At 46.9% G+C, this 17,387-nt stretch overlaps 1 protein-coding gene across 6 annotated transcripts in view; it reads right to left on the reverse strand.

The window, feature by feature from the left end:
- Window positions 1–2,964: 2,964 nt before the first annotated feature.
- AMOT (angiomotin) overlaps window positions 2,965–17,387 on the reverse strand; it is a 60,006-nt gene continuing 45,583 nt past the window's right edge. For all 6 annotated transcript variants that reach the window (XM_072042990.1, XM_072042988.1, XM_072042991.1 and 3 more), the window contains 6 exons: window positions 14,460–14,609; window positions 12,430–12,620; window positions 10,132–10,254; window positions 9,261–9,493; window positions 8,176–8,400; window positions 2,965–7,110 (listed from right to left, as the gene is read on the reverse strand). In XM_072042990.1, coding sequence (XP_071899091.1) covers window positions 7,010–7,110; window positions 8,176–8,400; window positions 9,261–9,493; window positions 10,132–10,254; window positions 12,430–12,620; window positions 14,460–14,609 — 1,023 coding nt within the window. In that variant the 3' untranslated portion in view covers window positions 2,965–7,009. The remainder of the gene's footprint in view (window positions 7,111–8,175; window positions 8,401–9,260; window positions 9,494–10,131; window positions 10,255–12,429; window positions 12,621–14,459; window positions 14,610–17,387) is intronic.

The following is a 17,387-nucleotide window of genomic DNA, read 5'->3' on the forward strand; positions in this document are numbered from 1 at the left end:
CCGGCCCCCCTCGTGCCCCACGGACCCCGGGCACGGGGACAAGTGGACCTCAGGTCGTGGTCACCCCGATCCCTCCCCAAATGTTAACCCTCCACGGCTGGGTTATCCACGGTGCAGAATTGGAAGAAATAAGAGATCTGCCTCGAGAGAAGGGCTGGAAGACTTAATTAGCTGGCTGCTGGCACTCGGCAATTACTGCTGTACGGCACGGCCCAATTATGCTGCTATTAACTTCAGTTCTCGGGAAATTCGGTGATTAATAATACTAATAATTCTGCTGACCTCAAAGTAATTGCAGAACATTAAAGGAGAAAACTGTTTCTAATTAAGCAATTCCCAATCCTTCTGTTTTCTCCGGTTCTCTCAAAGCCCCCGGTGCCCCCTCAGCTGTCGCTGCCTTGGGGCCGGGGCTGGCAGCGGGGCAGGGCAGGCCCGGGGAACGGCTTTTTCCCCCCAAGAAGTGACGTTCCTGGAGCCATTCAGTGTGTTTTTTGTTGTGTTTTTCGTTTTTTAGAAGCCTGTGTGAGCCAGAACCATGCTCCTGACAGGCTCCAGCGTCCTGCTGAGCTGCAGGGAGGAACACATCCCGCGGGGAAAGCTCCGGGCAGGTTTGCAGTCCCGCAGGAGGCTGGAGGCCGCCCGGCCGCGGGTGTTTGGTGCAGGAGGAGAGCAGCGGCTGCTGCTTGCTCCTGGAGCCAGGCTCAGGGCAGGGAGGGCACGGAAAGGGAGCGGTGATGAAACCCACGGCTGGGGAGCTGCCCAGGGCCACACGCGGAGCTCTGGCAAAGCTGGGAGCTGGGCAGCTCCTCTCCCCAAGCTGGGCACAGCTCTCGGTGTGGGTGCTCACGAAGCCCCCAAACTTTCCGACCAAGGAAACAAAAAAGCTCTCAGTGGCTGGGTCGGGTCCCTTGGGGGTTGCTGCCCTCTCTGCCCCGTGGAGCAGTGGCTGGCGGGGCCGTGTCACAGCCCCGGGCACCCCGACGTGCAGCACCCTCCTGCCAACCTCCAAAAATGGGAATTTAACAAAAATCACTGCTAGCTCGCACGGTCTGAACGCGATGCCTTTCAACACGAGTGAAATGGAAGCGTTTCACCCCGACAGCCTGTGCTGGGTGCTCGCAGCGATGCCATGTGAGGGCTAGGGCAGAGCAAAAGAGCAGCCTGGGGGCGCGCTGCTAGCACTGAACCCCAAGGAGGACAGAAGCGGACACCACAAAGCCCCTTTGCTCTAGGTGCTGAGGACGAGCCCCAGACCCCGCTCAGCACACAGGCAGCCGCGGTGTCCCAGCTCTGCCCACAGCCGTCTGCAGATCGGTTTGTTAACTAAGGCAGCTATTAGCAAGCTTCTGTAGCTGTTTTTTCTCTTCTTTTTTTTTTTTTTTTTCCTCCCGTCTTCTTGTTTCTGCTCTGGCATGCCAGAGAGATTTATAGAATCAACATCAAAAGCCCTGAAAGTGTAGGGGATGCCTGTGCTAAGCTGACCAGCAGCCTCCAGATTTGTCATGCTGGTATTTATTAAAGCACTGGCTACTGGGGGAGGTTACAACTACGTTAAGATCAATTCCAAAAGCCAGCAGTGAAAATTGCATCAAGGCCAACCAGTGCCAGTGAGCACGGTCCCTGCTCCTTCCCTCTGACAGCACAAAGAGAGAAAAAAAATTAACTGGAGGCAAGGAAACACAGCAAGATGACAAGAACAGGTGGCGCGTTGGGCTGCTGAAGGCTGCGCTGTAGAAATACTCACCTGACTTCAGGCTGCTGATGTGCAGCAGGACATTGAGGTAGCCCCGAGGAGTCCAGCCATCAGAGATGACCAGCAGGGTCCCCGCAGCTGGAGCGGCAGCGAGCGGGTGCTGTTGGTCAGAGGAGGGTCAGAGAACAATCCGACGGCGATGGGTGAGGGGAGAGACTGGGGTAACAACTCCTCTGTCCTGCAAAACCTCCGATCAGGGGGTTGGAAGCTTAAAGACGGAGGCCAAACGGCAGCAAGGGTTAGATGAGTTCAAGGTTCTTTCTGTGTTATGGTCAGTAAGGTTTTCATACTTGGAAGAATTATCACAAGACCAGCAGATCGGTGGAAAAAAAACAACCCAAAACACAGGATTCGTTCTTTAAAAACACACGAAATACTTTTATAGCTAGCTACAAACATAACGATAGACATTTACAAGGTATCTTAGTGCATATTTACACTTACTTTTTGTTTTCTTTCCTAGAATTAAAGCTGCCATAATCTTCAAAGACTTTAGGGCTGTTTCAACAGCTGAATTACAAAAGAGCTAATTCACAAATTACAAAATAAACTTAGTTTAAATAAGGAGGAGAAAATAATCCACAAGGTTCACTTCAATATAGATTTATATAGAAAAGGGCTTTCTCTTGATACATTTTCTAAGGTGGTGAAATGGCAAACTTTTAATATTTCAGCCTGTGCTTGGATGGTTTGGACCGCAGCGTGAAGCAGCTCACTCGTCTCTGGCACTTTGGACCACGAGTGTGCTGAAAGGGAAACTGGGTTCAAGCCCCGTGCCCCGCAAAGCTGTGACTCTGCAGCTGGCAGAGACCCGACCAAGGAGGCAGGAGTGCTGAGCTCTGCAGGCAGCAGGAGCTGTGGGGCTGGCTCAGGGAGCCAAGAGGCAGCCGCTTGCTGGCTCCCTGCAGGGGCAGGGTGTGGAAGCTGCCCCGCTCCACGCTGGGCTCCAGGTATTTCAGCATCCCCACTGCTGAGCCTGAGCAGAGACCACGCTGAATGAAAGCGAGTGTTCAAATACCTCTGAATTTGGGGTAACGGATTCTGCTTGAGTTTGCAGGGCAGGTGGGCTTCTTTCTCTTGGCTCTCAATAGTTTAGCGTGGCCCTAACAGTGTCGGACACAGTGGTGCGAAACGGATGGGTCTGAATGCTCCTGAAAGCCTGAGAGGCGATGCTGTTGGAAGTCAGACTCTAAAACAAACTTAGAATAAGATCTTTTTGAAAAGAAATGTATTTTCTTCATAAATACAGTACAATTACATTTTACAACGTCTTTTAACTTTCTAGACATGAAAACGCTAGCTTTTTTTAAAAAAAAAGTTCCTATACAAATACATGGAAAGAGAACCCCCTGCCCACAGCCCCCGGCCCTGGCACGGAGCAGAGCCGCCAGCTCCAGGGAAGGCAGAGGAGCCCAAACACCCCCGGGGTGTCGCTGTCCTCGCTGCCCCGAGTTTACATGGTCACTTTAGAGGTGGAAAAGCGCAGCTCCTGCAGCGGGATCACGGCTGGCTCACGGGATGTGGCTGTCACACACCTTAACACGCCGCCGCGGGCTCGTGGAGCAGGAGGCATCCTTGGAAATGGTCCTGGCCAAAAGCCCTGCAAGTCCCCTCACTCAGGCAGCCAAAGAAACGAAGCAAAGCTAACGCCAGCTTTGTGCCTCACATTTTGTGGTTGCTACAAAAGGGAAAGAATTGAAGCTCCCTGACTGCACTTGCTTACCTTAGCCACCCTTGGCAGACTCCTGAGGAGCAACTCAGATCCGCAGGGGTGCTGAGACCAGAGAATTACAGCTCTGGACCCCACAGGAGCTGCCAGGCAGGAGCAGTTCAGTTAATGACAACACCGGCTCGGATGGGAACAAAAACCTCCAGATCTCAGGCAGTGCCCTGAGCCTTCAAATCCCACAGGAACTGCCCACGGAAAGGGCTTGGGAGTTTGGCCAATCTGTACGCAGTGAAAGGAAAGAGGAGAAGTAACTACACTTGATTTTCTTGTTTTGCTCTACAAAGAAGAATATGTGGCCTTTTTTTAATTATTTTTAATAAAAGCTACAATTCTGCTTCTAATACCCGAGTTTAAGAAAAACTCTTAGTCTAAAATTTTGGTTTGCAAAGAAGGTCATTGCAATCAACCTGTTAAAAATCACCTTCTACTAGGAATAAGCTCTACAGAAGGAACTAGGTGTGCAGTTTGTCTCCTTAAAGCAGTTTGTTTAAAAACAAAATAAAAATCTGTACAGGGAGGCTGAAGACTATAGTACGCACCTTCCTCAAAGCAAGCAGCTCGTTTACATTCACATCAGGATGGCTCTGAGGAAGCTCGAGGGGAAGACTACATTCCTGACAGTTCCTAGTTTATCAGCACAGGAAGATCACCTCAAACTTCCCTGTCAAAAATTTCAGGGGCTTTGCTTTTGGGAGAAATCAAAACTGTACAACAGGGCAAAGAACTTGACCTAAGGACTGTGAAAATGCATCACTGGCTTCCAAATTCACCTCTCCTGGCACAGAAACAGTAAGGCTACCGCGATCCTGACGGCTTGCTCCGTCAGAGACCACCTGGCTGCCACTTTCTGAGGAGGCAGCTGCTGTGCATCGTCTGCATTACATTCACATAAGACTATTGTGTCCTTTTCTCTACAAAGAATACAAAAATAGATTGCAGCGGAGCCCAGTTTGAAAACAATGAGCTGCAAGGAGGATAAACAAATTGTTTTTACCTAGTCCAGCTAACAGCCAATACCGACGGGGGAAAATCAGTTTTCTGAAACAGATTTTATCTGTAAAAGATCAAAAATGTCCTAGGCACTTCAGAATTAAAGTCAATCAAGTGAGTTGGAATGGTTTATCCAGAGCCCTACAGCTGCAAAACTTCTTTCCTACTGCTGAGAAGCACTTGTAAAGATGGAATATTTTTTTTTCTGACTTTAGAAGAGCAGAAAAGTACTCAGACCTCTCTCCTCTCTCTCACACACCCCAGTGGCATTTGATCTCCCTTATGGTTCATTCTAAGCCCAAACCACAAAATCTAATACAGAACATGAAGCTGAAAGGGCAGAAGGATGGACATAGTGACCTAATGAGAAAAGCTTCTTCTGCATTTCCAGCAACTGGGGAAGAGGAAGGGAAACCACTTAACATCACCCCGAGTGGGCATAACTTCATGTAACAGGATGGAATTAAGTCAACAGAAATAAATGCAAGGGGTGAGAACAAAGAGGCTGGGAATAGTTTGTCTAGAAGAGGGTGGAGAACTAAATCAAATTCTTAGAATACCCTTAGAAAAGGTCTGCTGTACTCCAGAACATTGTCCCATATGGCAGAGACTGTCCAAGCCTTAAAGTGCAGCTCTGGAGTGGCTGACGCAGCGTGCTGCAGGCTGTGCAGCCTGTTGGAGAGGTCACTAGGCAAAGTCAGGCTATTTAGCCTTAGTCGCATCTTGCAGTAAGGTCAGGCTATTTAGGCTCAGTCCCTATCTCACAACATACACATTCTACCATCTCGAACTTCTGTGGGTCCAGGAATGGGCTGGAGAGTACTAGCAAGCAGGAAATTTGCCAGGGATGCTGGGAACTGCTTGCCTTGCTTTTCTAAGCGATGACCACTAGAAGACGAGCAGGATCCAACTTGGAGCTGATCTTTAGGCACTGCTAAGGTGAGAGAAGGCACCTCCCTCCATCTCCCAGCCCTCCACTGCAAACTTCACATTATATTTGTTGATCTGGTAAGGCCATTTCAAGGGGACACCTTATCACCAGTGTCAACCAAGTAAGAATTGAGGACATTCACTAGCTGTTGGATGATTAACGGCTATTTTTTCTAATTTCTGGAGTGATCCGAAATTAAAGTCTGGCTACTCTAACGCTGCACAGAAAGCTGAGGCTAGCCAGGCTCCTGACACATGACTACGAGCTAATTAAACATTTAAGCATTCAAGTAAAAAAAGGTTTTTAACAGAAATTAACATTGAACTGTTTTAATAAAATGCAAAGACAGTAACAAAAAATACTCGAACATTTACTTCTACTGGTCTTAGTATCTCCTTACAGCACCTGCGACTGAAGCATTGCTGCATTTGTGGCAGTTTCCACGGATCTGAAAGAGAACCTGACAACTAGAACACGTAACTTCCTTCCGTAATGCCTCGGGGGGGTTATTTAAGCTGCTCTCTCCAGTTAGATAAAGAAAAAAATAATTTGAAAGGACAGAATTCACCATCTGAAACTTTACACAGAGCTCCTGTTTAAACCTCTACCTCCGAGGCTTCGCTATGTGAAAAAGCATCTACGATCTCCCAGAAGGCAGGACATACAAAGGAAGGCATGTGAAATACAGAGAAACCTGTAAAGAGGAAGTTCTCCAGAGATGAAGTTGCTAACACTGAAAAGCAACAGCGCTCGCCGCTTGCACTGCTGTGAAGTGGGAGCAGTTCCACTAAAGCCCATGGAATTGCAGTGGCAGAAATCTGACCTAACAAAGCAGGACCTAGCCTGCAGAACGTCCTTTTTAATTTACGTAAAACATGAATGCAATATATTAATTACTATCCACTGTATAAATTACTGAAAAAGTATAAAAGCATGGCAAATCTTTCGATGCAACTGAAAACATGAAATGTGACATTGATCACCGGAGTCTTGTCTGTTCCTTTTTTTAATAGAAATAACACGAATTGGGAAAAAAAATACCCTACTGAAAATGCAAATCTTTCCAGCCTATGACTGTGAAATACCTGTTCTGAGTTCTCACTCTGACTGCAAAGAGAAATCTCCCTTGATCATACCTCATCTCAGCTTCTTCTGAACACCTGTGATCTGAAACCACTAAGTGGTGCTGACAACTAAGTCCCTGGTTCTGATCATTACGAGGCCTTCATGCCCATGGTACTGTGTTAAAAGTAGACAATTAGCCACCAGCTGTGAGAGCAGGTACTTCTGTTTAAGACTTTCAAAATACTGAAATGAAATACAAGATGTAGTGCGCCTAAGTTCTTGGGTTTTTATCCAGACGTTACCAGATCCAGTAATTAAAAAATAAAGGGGGAAACTTTCAAAGAACAAGCGTTACGGACTTTTTTTTTATAATTTAGAACAAATTATAAATTAACCTGTTCATACTTTTGAGACATAATATACAAGAGCAAACAGCTGAGTTTTCTTTTATTACTCAGGTACTACAAATTTTTTCCCAATAAAAATGTCTTTTAAAAAAATTCTTGCTATTGTATCCCAGCTCAGATCCTGGCACAGCCTTTCAGATGAGGTATTCTACCATCTCTCCATCTGGGAGGTCCTGACCCATGGTCTGAACAGGGGCTTTTCTTTCAAGGGTGCTGGAGTGGAAGAGTGGCCCATCTATGCAACGAGGAAAAACAAGAGACAGACAATCACAGCTGTAATGTCAATCACAGGCAACAACCGTGAGCACAGGATTAGAAAAATGAGGTTAACATTTTAAAAGTCACCTTCTGTCATTGGCCAAAAAACAGTTAACAACTTATTATTTAATAGTATTAAAAAAAAAAAAAAAAGAGCAATTCTGCATGTATGTAGCCAGACAAATGAAGATATTTTCTCAAATTCCCCCCGGGTATCTCCTGTTGATACACACCAGCCTATAAAACTGGCACAACTACATTTAAACCAATGCAGTCAGTGTAGGCTTTCACCACAAAACCTGTTCCTGTCTCCCTCAATACCTATTAAATAGTATAGCATGGGCAAGATGCACAGCAGACCAGCCAAATTCACTCTTCCATAAAGAACAACACAACTGTAATGTGTCTGTAAGTAGAAGAGGCAAGGTTGTGTAATCTGCATCGATTTGGCAGAGCGGGCTGGAAAATGAGCAGCTCCTGCCAGCTCGGAGCTTTGTGGGAAGCAAATCCAGCCCCTGGGATAGCCACTGTCAGGTGGATTTGCTTACGGCAAGGCTGAAGTCGGTCCCACGGCTGGGACAGGGCATGAATGAGACAGTTTTATCATGGTAGCTACCTTCCCTTCTTCTCCGTCCTCCCTACCTAAGTCCCCTTTGCTTTGAATACCCACTGAAACACAACGGCCAGTTTCTACGGCCCATTTTTGTAACCTGCTTCAACCCCACGTGCTGCTCACAACTTATTTCAGAGCAGATTGACTCAGAGACTGTCCCAGGATTTGCACATACCTGCTCCAGTTCTGCAACCCTGCTATACCTCCCTGCCTGGTGTGCCTGTGCTTATCCTGCCACTCTTAAAGCTTTTTTCTTTTTCAATTTTGAGACTCGTCAGCCCAAAAACCTGTCTCTGAGAACCATGTGCCCTCCCCAAAAGCAAACCCAGTTTTCCTGAACAGATAAAGCTCAGGAGCCTGCCCTGTGGAGCAGAGCTGATGCTGAGTGAGTGGCAGGGGCCCCTCCGGGGTTCAGCTGAGGTTCCTCACCTGTTTTGTCCGCGCTGTAGCCCAGGCTGGTACTGGGGAGCCGTCCTGGTGTGGGAGCTGCAGCAGGAGGAGCAGCTTTGCTTTGATCGCTCCCCCGGTCAGTCTGGGTGCTGCAGTCTCTGCTGCCCGTTTTCGAGTGGGCTGACAGCAACGGGGTGGAAGGAAGGACAGGAGAGGGCGTGGAGGGGATGGATTCCGAGCGATATTCTGTTCCCAGCAGAACACCTTTGTGGAAAAAAGGAAGGAAATTTCACAGTCCCAGAAAACCAACTGGAATCCGTTCTGCCCCTCTCTGTAGCAGTTCCCCTAGGGTCTGGAAGGCACCCTGTGCTTCAGCAACCAGCTCTAATTCACCTTTCTCGAGCGCCTTTCACCACTGGGTGCTGAAGTAGCTGAAGAAAAGCAGCATCGTGTTGCTGCACGCAAAGATACGTAAGTCAGCACTAACACCAGGCTTCCCTGACTCTAAGCACTTGCCCAGCTACGGCTGGGTAAATCTGCACACCCTGAGATCAGCTGAAAGAGACCTCATTCACCTCTCAGGGCCATTTGGTCTCATAGGGAGGACCTGTGGGCCTAATTTCTTTCCAGGAAGAAAGACACAATCTAAGATTTGCTTTGATATGACTCCTGTTCTCTAAACGATGGTGCTGAGCCATTCCAGACAGAAGTCATGTTGGCGCAGGCACAACACCAGAGGATAGCAATCCCGATTTCTATCTGTGCTGGCTGCTTGCTGAAGGAGGCTTTACAGCTTCAGACAGCTGTAACAACCCACCTGAAAGCACCTGCTTGGGAAACTCTGAAAACGAGATCCCAACTATCCCTAAGGTCAGGCACCAAACCGAGTGAGAATTAAGGCTGAAATATTTTAATGACAGAGCCTGAGATCAGAAGTCACCGTTTCCCCACGTGTGATTCAAACAAGAGTTGTGCCAAGTCTGTCCCACCTTGCTTGCAGTCAGTTTTGCTGCGTGCTAGGCCAGTCAATCCGGCTGTCAGACACCTTCATCCTGCTGCTGCTCCTGCCTCCCCTCTAAGCAGTGACTCGCCTATCCGAAGGGCCACAGTTATTTAAAAATTACCTAGACTGCCTTTCCAGCTCTTGTCCTCCCTCTTCTCCTCCAGGATGGGAGTGCTGCTCAGCGTGGACGAATGGGACAGCAAGCCCGAGCCCGCGTTGGAGATGGACATGAGCGACTTGGCGGGCCTCATCGAGGAGAGCTGGTCAGTCTTCCCGGGCTCCTTGCGGGAGCGCTGCTGCAGCACCTTGATCATGGCATCCTTCTCAATGATCTGAGCGTGCAGAGTCTTGATCCTTGTCGAGAAGAACAAATAACAACATTTTTGAACTCCTGTGTCCTCAGACTGAGACCTCAGCTCTCCGTGGCTATGACCTGAACTCCCCCCATGGCATTCAGAGAGGCACAGAGAGGACACCGGTGAGCTTATCACCTCGAGCACTGCCTGCTCACGGCCCCACCACAGCAGATGATGCATCAGACTTCCTGTATGTACACGAACAGAGCTTCCCTGAGATGCCCACCCGCCTCTGGGTGCTGGAAGCTGCTCCCATCAGGCATGGAAGAGGCTTTGAGGCAAGGCTGAGAGTTATGGGCTGGGCATGAGACCAACAGAAATGAAAAAATAAGTATTTATAGACCGGGGAGTTTGCACTGCAAAAATGTTGGGGAAAACAGGTCTGTGAAAGTGATAACAGGTGGCTGGAGGTCTGATGAAGATGCCCTGACAAGAGAAGAGGAATAAGCTAGACACAAAAATCTAAGATGGCTTTTGGATTGCTGTGCAGTTACTTCCTTGGCCAAACGAGCATCTGGCATTCTACGTTGTTGCTACTGGTGAAAACCTAAGGATTTCTGGTTCTGAGGCATCTACCCAGATAATTCATTTAAAATCCCCTTCCTAAAGACAGATGGGATCGAAACTACATTTTACCTTCCCTCCATGTCGAGACACCTCCTGTTGGCAAGCAGGATCTCTTCCTCCTCCTTCTGAATGCGAGCTTCCAACGAGGTGTCATAGCTCGGGTTAGGTGAGTGGCTGATCACCGTCGTGTCCCTGGGAAGAAGCAGCAGAGCAGATGAAGGACCAGCTGAATATGCTCCTTTCCTCCTAGCAGCACAAAATGATTGCTCAAAAGTAACAAACAGGAGCATTCATTTCTTTTTTGAGTTTAAGCTGTCTCAGTGTCTTCCAGAATTCCATCTCCCAGTCCTAACGCAGGTAGGATTATAAATACATGCAATAATTGTAGCAGTGGTCAATCTACTGTCCATCCCAGGCCAGGCTGTGATCTAGCAGATTCACTGTGAATCCACTGTTTCAACTGAAAGAATGCTACCTGCACTTCACATGCAGTTTTTTCCCTTCTCCCTCCAAAACAGGGTATCTAAGTATGCACTGAAGGGAGACAGTCACGAAAATTTTAAAGCAATTCTAAGCACCTTGGTCCAAAATACTTGGAATGAACTGAAAACAGTTTTAGATGGACTCCACACAGTGCCTGATGTTAACGCTGTGATGGGTGTTCAGTCCATTAACCAAAACCTAACGAGTATTTCATCCTACTTGTTGCTGTATAGTCAGGACGAAGTCACTGCAATGCTTTATGTCACATGCACAGCATAAGAGCGTGTTACTGCCATAGCTATGCATTAATTTTTTAAAAAAAGTTAGTTACCAATAGCTCCAATTGATAGTGATAAGAAATTTGTTCCCTCAAACAAGAACAAGGCCTAAGAACTGTCTGGAAACGTGCATTTAACCCTACAAAAGTTCAGATCAGGAATGGCAAAGCACCAGCGTGATGGGCACAAGAAACTCATCATCAAAGAAACCTAACCTGACCCAGGTACAGCCTGTGCTGTGAAGCAGCCTTCCTGGTACCTCAGCTTCCTACGGGGTGCTGTTTTCCACTACCAAAGAAAAAGGAAAGCAAAGTTGTGCACAGCACAGGTGAGGTTACCACTGAAATGAATGAAATCCCTCACAGCCTGTTTTTGAGAAGGCTACGCTGCAGGTACCAACTGCACAGAAACTTGCAGAAGCCCTGCTGCTGCTGGAACAACCTCTTCTGAGGGAGCTAGAAGGAAATGGAAAACCGGGGGTTGGCTCTTTCCTGCCTGGAAAAGGTTCTGGTTCATTTACCAAACCCGAACAGGCCTATCACGGCCCCTCTCATTCCATGACAAACAATAGACCAGACTCCTGTTTATCAGCACGTGCTGAAAATATAACACAGCCTCTCGGGACAAGCAGTAGCGAGAGCCTTTAGAGAATCTCTGGGGAGGCAGAGAACAGTGCACAAGAAACATCAATACCCCAAAATAACAGCCAGCTTTTGGAGCAAGATAAGATAAGCCTTTAAATGCTAACACAGCAGATCTGTGACTTCCCCCTGTAATTTGAGTATGATCTGATGTGCTAGGAAGCCAGCTGCGATAACATCCCAATTTGAATCTGGTTCCTGAAACAATCTAACATAAAATCTGCTGTCAAGAAGCAGAAACCAGTGATCAATGAAATTACATGTAAGCACTACCTGACATTAAAGAATTGCACTCCAATAACAGCTCTTGCTTGCCAACTAGCCGAAGCACTTGGGCCTGTTTGCAACCGTATTTATTATGTGCTTCTGGAGAGCCATCTTGGAATGTGACCTTGTTACCAAACTTCAGACACCCTTTCCTTCCCACCCCCACAAGCACTCCTCTCTACACACAGCAGAAGGTTTTGAGCAGAATTTCCTAGTAGACGTTTCTGGTTAGTAACCATGTTGAGGACAGTACCACAAAGTAATTTGCAAAAACATTCTGGAGAACAAGCAAGCCATTCAGGGTGAGCAATGTGATTCACCAAGCTTACCCCATCCCACATGACCAGCAAGGACTGACTCCTGTTTAGAAAACAAACAACAAAAAGCAACAGCAACCCTCCTCATACATCTATTTTTGAAGCAACAGCTTCGAGGAATGGCTCAGAACAATTCTAGTCTGGAAATGGTTCTTACACGTGGGGGAATCTTCCCCTACCAGAAAGTTTTTAATTGTTGGCAATCGTGCAGCTCCCAGGAAAAAGCTGCCAAGCTCCACTTGCACACAGAAGTTTGTGAAGCCGTTCAGACCACAAGGAAAGGTATCATGGGAAGGTGGTATGACAACATTCCTCGGTGGGAAATTCAACATTCAACTGGAAAAAGAAAATAATCCCTGTGCTATGAATAGTCTCATTTACCTCTGAGCAGCCACGGTCGCAGCTGCATCCAAAGCGAACTGTCTCATCACGCTCTCCTCCAGGTATTTCTGCTCCCACTTGGTCATGTCAGCTTCCAGAGCAAGAATCCTTTCTTCCTTCTCACGCAGGAGCTCCATAAGCGCCGTGGCGTTGTACTCCGACACGTTGGCAGCCTGAGATGTACCCTGACGCTGGTTCCGAAAAACAAAACAAAAAGAAGTCACAGGATGCACCTGTAAGGCTCAGGGTCGGTTTGTTTGCTTTGGGCTGAAAGACAGAGGCTGGGCAGGAGCAGCGCTGGCTCGATGCAAGAGCTCCCCAGAGGGAAACGCAGCAGCCTGAGCTGTGCTGGGCACATTGGGTGATGGTCACGGTCTCCTTTAGAGTTTAACCTGAAACACCTGCAGGCACATTTTCAGCCTCGCTCTGTCCAAACCTGGCAAAGCCAGGCTTCTCTTTTCCAAATGGTGAAGCTCAAAAGTCGTAACATGCCAAGAACCACTCCTCAAAAGACAGCTGTACTCATGCTAGAGTGCTTCCTCGTGCCACTCCACAGCTGGTGGGTACTAACAGGCAAATATCTGCGATGGAAAACGCTCCTTACAGCTTTTTTCCATGTGCAAAGCCCCAAGTGAGCGCCAGAGAGCTGGATCACACTACTCAGGTCTGATGCCTACAGCTCATCCATACTGCCTGAAGTAACTCAAACTTATTTCCAGCACCGCTCCAACAAAGCACAAGAATTTCAACAGCTTTAAAAAGAAATCCAAAATATTAGGATATATAATGTATTAGGATATATAGTATATATTAGGATATATTAGGATTCGATTACTAAATCACTCCCATCAGTGTACACCTGTGGATTAAGTAGCCGGGAGTTAAAAATAATTTAGTTCTAAAGCAAGACTTGAAGACAGACTGCTCCTCTTCTCTCAAATCAAGAAAGAGCAGAGATTTGCTGTGCTAAAATTTCGAAGTGCAAACTTCACAGTTTTACATGAAAGTCTCATCTGCGATTGGCATGATATTTGACTTAAAAATAAAAAAGTTACTTTAAAAGAAAAGAAAGAAATTGGGCAGGCAAACTGTTTCGTGTCCAGCTCAGAATTCTGAAACCATGACAAGAAATTATTTTTTTGCTTTGTATCAGGTTTGCAGTTAAAAGCTGTGGGGTTCAGGGCAAGTAATCTTGCATGGTAACGTGGAAGAAAGCTTATCGAATTACTGTAACTCCTAGCAAACCAATACAAAATCCAATTAATATTTAAATATCCGTTCCTACACAGATACGGCAGTCAAGGACTAAACACAGGCTGGAACTGAATGTGATTTAGGACACAGGTATAAACTGTCAGGTTTGTAAATTTTTCTGGAAAGAGGATGCAGGCCTGTATCTGATGCTTGTTGAAATGCATCACACTGTAACACCACCTAAAACCTCACATCATAACACCCTGCACAATCTACTTCTCACTCATTCATTCCACTGAAAAAGACTCACATTACAATTCCAATATGCTCTATGGGAAGCTTCTGCCTGTTTCCATCAGCTACCTTTACGGAACTGGTTTTGTGGTTTTGGTAGGCTTTTTTTTTTTTCCAATATGGAAGTTTTATGAAGGGCCTCTTTTTCAGACCAGCTGTTAATGAATTTTACATAAATTTCAACTGTGAGCAATATTTTTAAAATAATACAAAAGTAAATATAACCAGGTTACTCAAAGATAGAACACCATGTAGCTAGATGTCTATGTCTGAATATTGTCAGGGGATGGATCCCTTATTGCTACCTTATCTATGTTTTCTGGTTAGAGTGGAATAATTAAATCAAGTAAAGACCAACAGAAAGGCCAGCGTGATAACTACCAAAAGAAAAATTTGCTCATTTTACGTGGCCAGCAGGAAAGCAGCTAACAAAAGAAAAATGTGCTCATTTTGCATGATGGAGAAAAACCACTGCCCTTCTCTCGTGCGTGGTGTAGCGTACAATCCTAACAGGAGCCGGGCAAGGCAGGGAGGAAGGATACCTGCTGCATCCGCAGAGATTCCAGCTCTCGCTCCAGCCGCGTCCGCAGCCTGTGCTCCAGCTGCTCCCGCTTCTCACACGCTGCCTGCAGCTGAACCAAGGCCTGCTGCATCTTCTCCACCTTCTCAACATAGACCTGCTTCTTTTTGAGCTGAAACAAAAGGGAAAATGTAACTGAAGTTAGGTAAGGAGAACAAGGGAGTCAACTTCTGGCCTCATACGCATTGCAGAACGCTGCAACGGCAGCCAGGAGGAAAGCAGCCAGTTGGAGCCGTGAGGGGCCTTCAGACTCCAGCCTGGGCTCCAGACACTCTGCAGGTTACAGCTCTTCCCCATCTCCACTGTCCTGCTAGGTTTGTTTGTTCTTGCCATCCTCAGCATCCCCGTGGTAGTGACAGGGAAACCGAGGCAGGTATTTGTTGCAAATGTACCAAGGTGGGTTGGTACCAGAGGGCATTTATGTGACTTGGTGCCTGTTACCGAGGTAACTGTAGCAAAGACAAGGATTAGATCCAGCCCACCAGCTAAGAACAGGGTTTGTTTTTCAGTGCAATATTGAAAGCTGCTGGCAGGATCCCATTCCAGTCCCACTGCAAAAACAGGCTCAAGGTGTACACTAGACAGAGCCTGGAGCTCTCCTCCCAGTAACCATCTTAGCACACTTCAGGCAGAATAAAACCAAACTAAAACACGAAAATAAAAAGGTCAGAATAAATAAAGCACAAGCCTATTCTAACCCACAGAGCGCTGCACTCACAGACGTGACTGTCCGTAACAATCACAGCTGGCTGGCCTCACACAGCAACGCCGGGGCACTGCATTTTTAGCTGTGGTTGTTGTAAACTCTGAAATACAACATAGTAGGAAGGAGGCAACTTTTCCCAAGTCAGAGCCAAAGCCTAGAGAAGCACCACAACGCAAAACACAGGCTCCCTTATGCGAGTTCAAAGAGCTACTCTGGAGCTTCATGGAAGAAAAGTCCATTGAGGGGTATCGAGGACAAAAGATGCTGTTTGGGCTCAGGAAGTCCTTCTCGGAAGCAGAAAGGGGTCTGGGAAAGTACCACTGTTTGGTGGTCCTGTTCTCCCAGTGCTCCCCGGGAATCTGCTCGTAGTTACGGGGCAGCCAGGAGAACAGGCCTGCGGGACTCGGATCTGAGTGAATCGAGCCATCCCTGCACCACGCCGTCCTTCCCAAAAGGTCCCGCCACGTGATGCTTCAAACGTCTCCCTTTTCATATTCCTGTTCCTTGAGGCAACCCAGAGACTGCAAAGTGAGCACCAGAGAGAAGTCTCCAAACGCTATTAATGCCAGACGTGGCATCCCTTTCTTCTCTTCATAAAGTCAGCAGGCACCTAACCTCACAGCGTGAATGTCGCTGCCCTAGAGGATTTTCCCCAAACAAGTATTTTATAATAAAAGTTACAGTAACGAGTGAGTAATCCAGCCAAAGGCCTTCCCACCAGTGCATGTACAGCAGAAAGGTATTTTCATGCTTTGATTGCTCAAGATTTCCAACTTGTTTGGAATGGGAGGGACAAGAACATTTTAAAACAACTTAATATTCAGCTGCTACTCTGCAGGGAAAAAAAAATGTTGTAATTAATAGATCTTTTTATTCCGGGTCATAATGCTCAATAGCACCGATTTAAGCTTTGTCAGACTCCAAAAAAGTGCATTTAATACAGAAATCCTCCTGAAAATCAGATCTCTCCCCCTCTTCTGTGTGCAGAATTGAGGCAGGAAGGCCAGACCTTTGGTTTCTCATGACCTGCTGCGAAGCACTGAAATCTCTGAGAAGTTTTCTAAGGCAGGCAATGCTCTTCTTCCAAAAGGCAGCCGACAACAAGGTTTTATTGGTTTCATAATTAATAAATCTGAGAACATGTATGTGTGGATTAACTTTCTGGCCTGCACTCAAAGTGCCCAGCCGAAAGAGAATTAGGACAGAGAAATTCCGCTGAAATGTTCACTTTGAAAGTGCTCCCATCAGCCCAACCTGCAGGTGAAGCGTTGCAACACGAGCTGTTGCCCAACTTCACAGCACTGCCTGCACATGCCTAACGCATGCACCAGACCTAAAGCACAGGCACGGCTTGCTCAGTGGCTTTTCACACGGAGTTTTGTTTTTCCTCTCCACAAAGCACACTTCATTTTCCTGCATCAGTAAAAAAATAACTACGTTTAAAAACTTAGGGTTTAAACAGAATTAATTCAGAAATCCTTCAAATCATCTTCAATTTTGCAGTACCCAGATGTTCAGCGAGCTTTAAAGGCATGTATGTGCTCCAGACAACTCAGCTTTCCTAAGGTGTCTTGCCATAATTATCCTTTACGTAGGAAATTGTTTTATTTCTTGCACTTGCTGCACTGACTCAGTCCACTGCTTCTTCTGGCAGTGCCATTCATCGCCAGCTCTGCCACAGTGAGGACTTGTGAGGAAGTTTACCTTCTGTGAACCAGGATCCTCTGCAGAAGAGGTACTAGCGAAGGCTGATTTTATTATTATTACATTTATAGGTAGTATTTCTGACTTGTTCTGACCTCTGGATGTAAAGAGGCCCAGAAATAATTCTCCCAAGCACAGAGGGACTTCATTACCATAAACGGAGAGTATGATTAAGTTTTCCTAAGACAGGAATTGGAAGCAGTTTCCTGAGCGTTGCCAGTGTGCTGCAGCCCTCAGTGAGATGGGAGGAAGGAAAAAAGGCAGCATGCTGAGGCTTGTTCTTGGTTGGCTGCCACGGATCCCCCACCCTCTCTCGCCCAGCAAAGAACCAAACCTGGCTGCTCCGTGCCAAGGGCCGCAGCAACATCTACCACAGGGGAGATGGCATCAAAGGATGCTGGAACTCCTTCCTCTGCAAGAGGCCTCGCAGGGAACACGTGCTCCAGATAAGAGCTCATTCCTGAAGCTTTACAAGGATGC

Source organism: Anas platyrhynchos, chromosome 10 (genome assembly GCF_047663525.1).
Source record: "Anas platyrhynchos isolate ZD024472 breed Pekin duck chromosome 10, IASCAAS_PekinDuck_T2T, whole genome shotgun sequence".
NCBI lineage: Eukaryota > Metazoa > Chordata > Aves > Anseriformes > Anatidae > Anas > Anas platyrhynchos.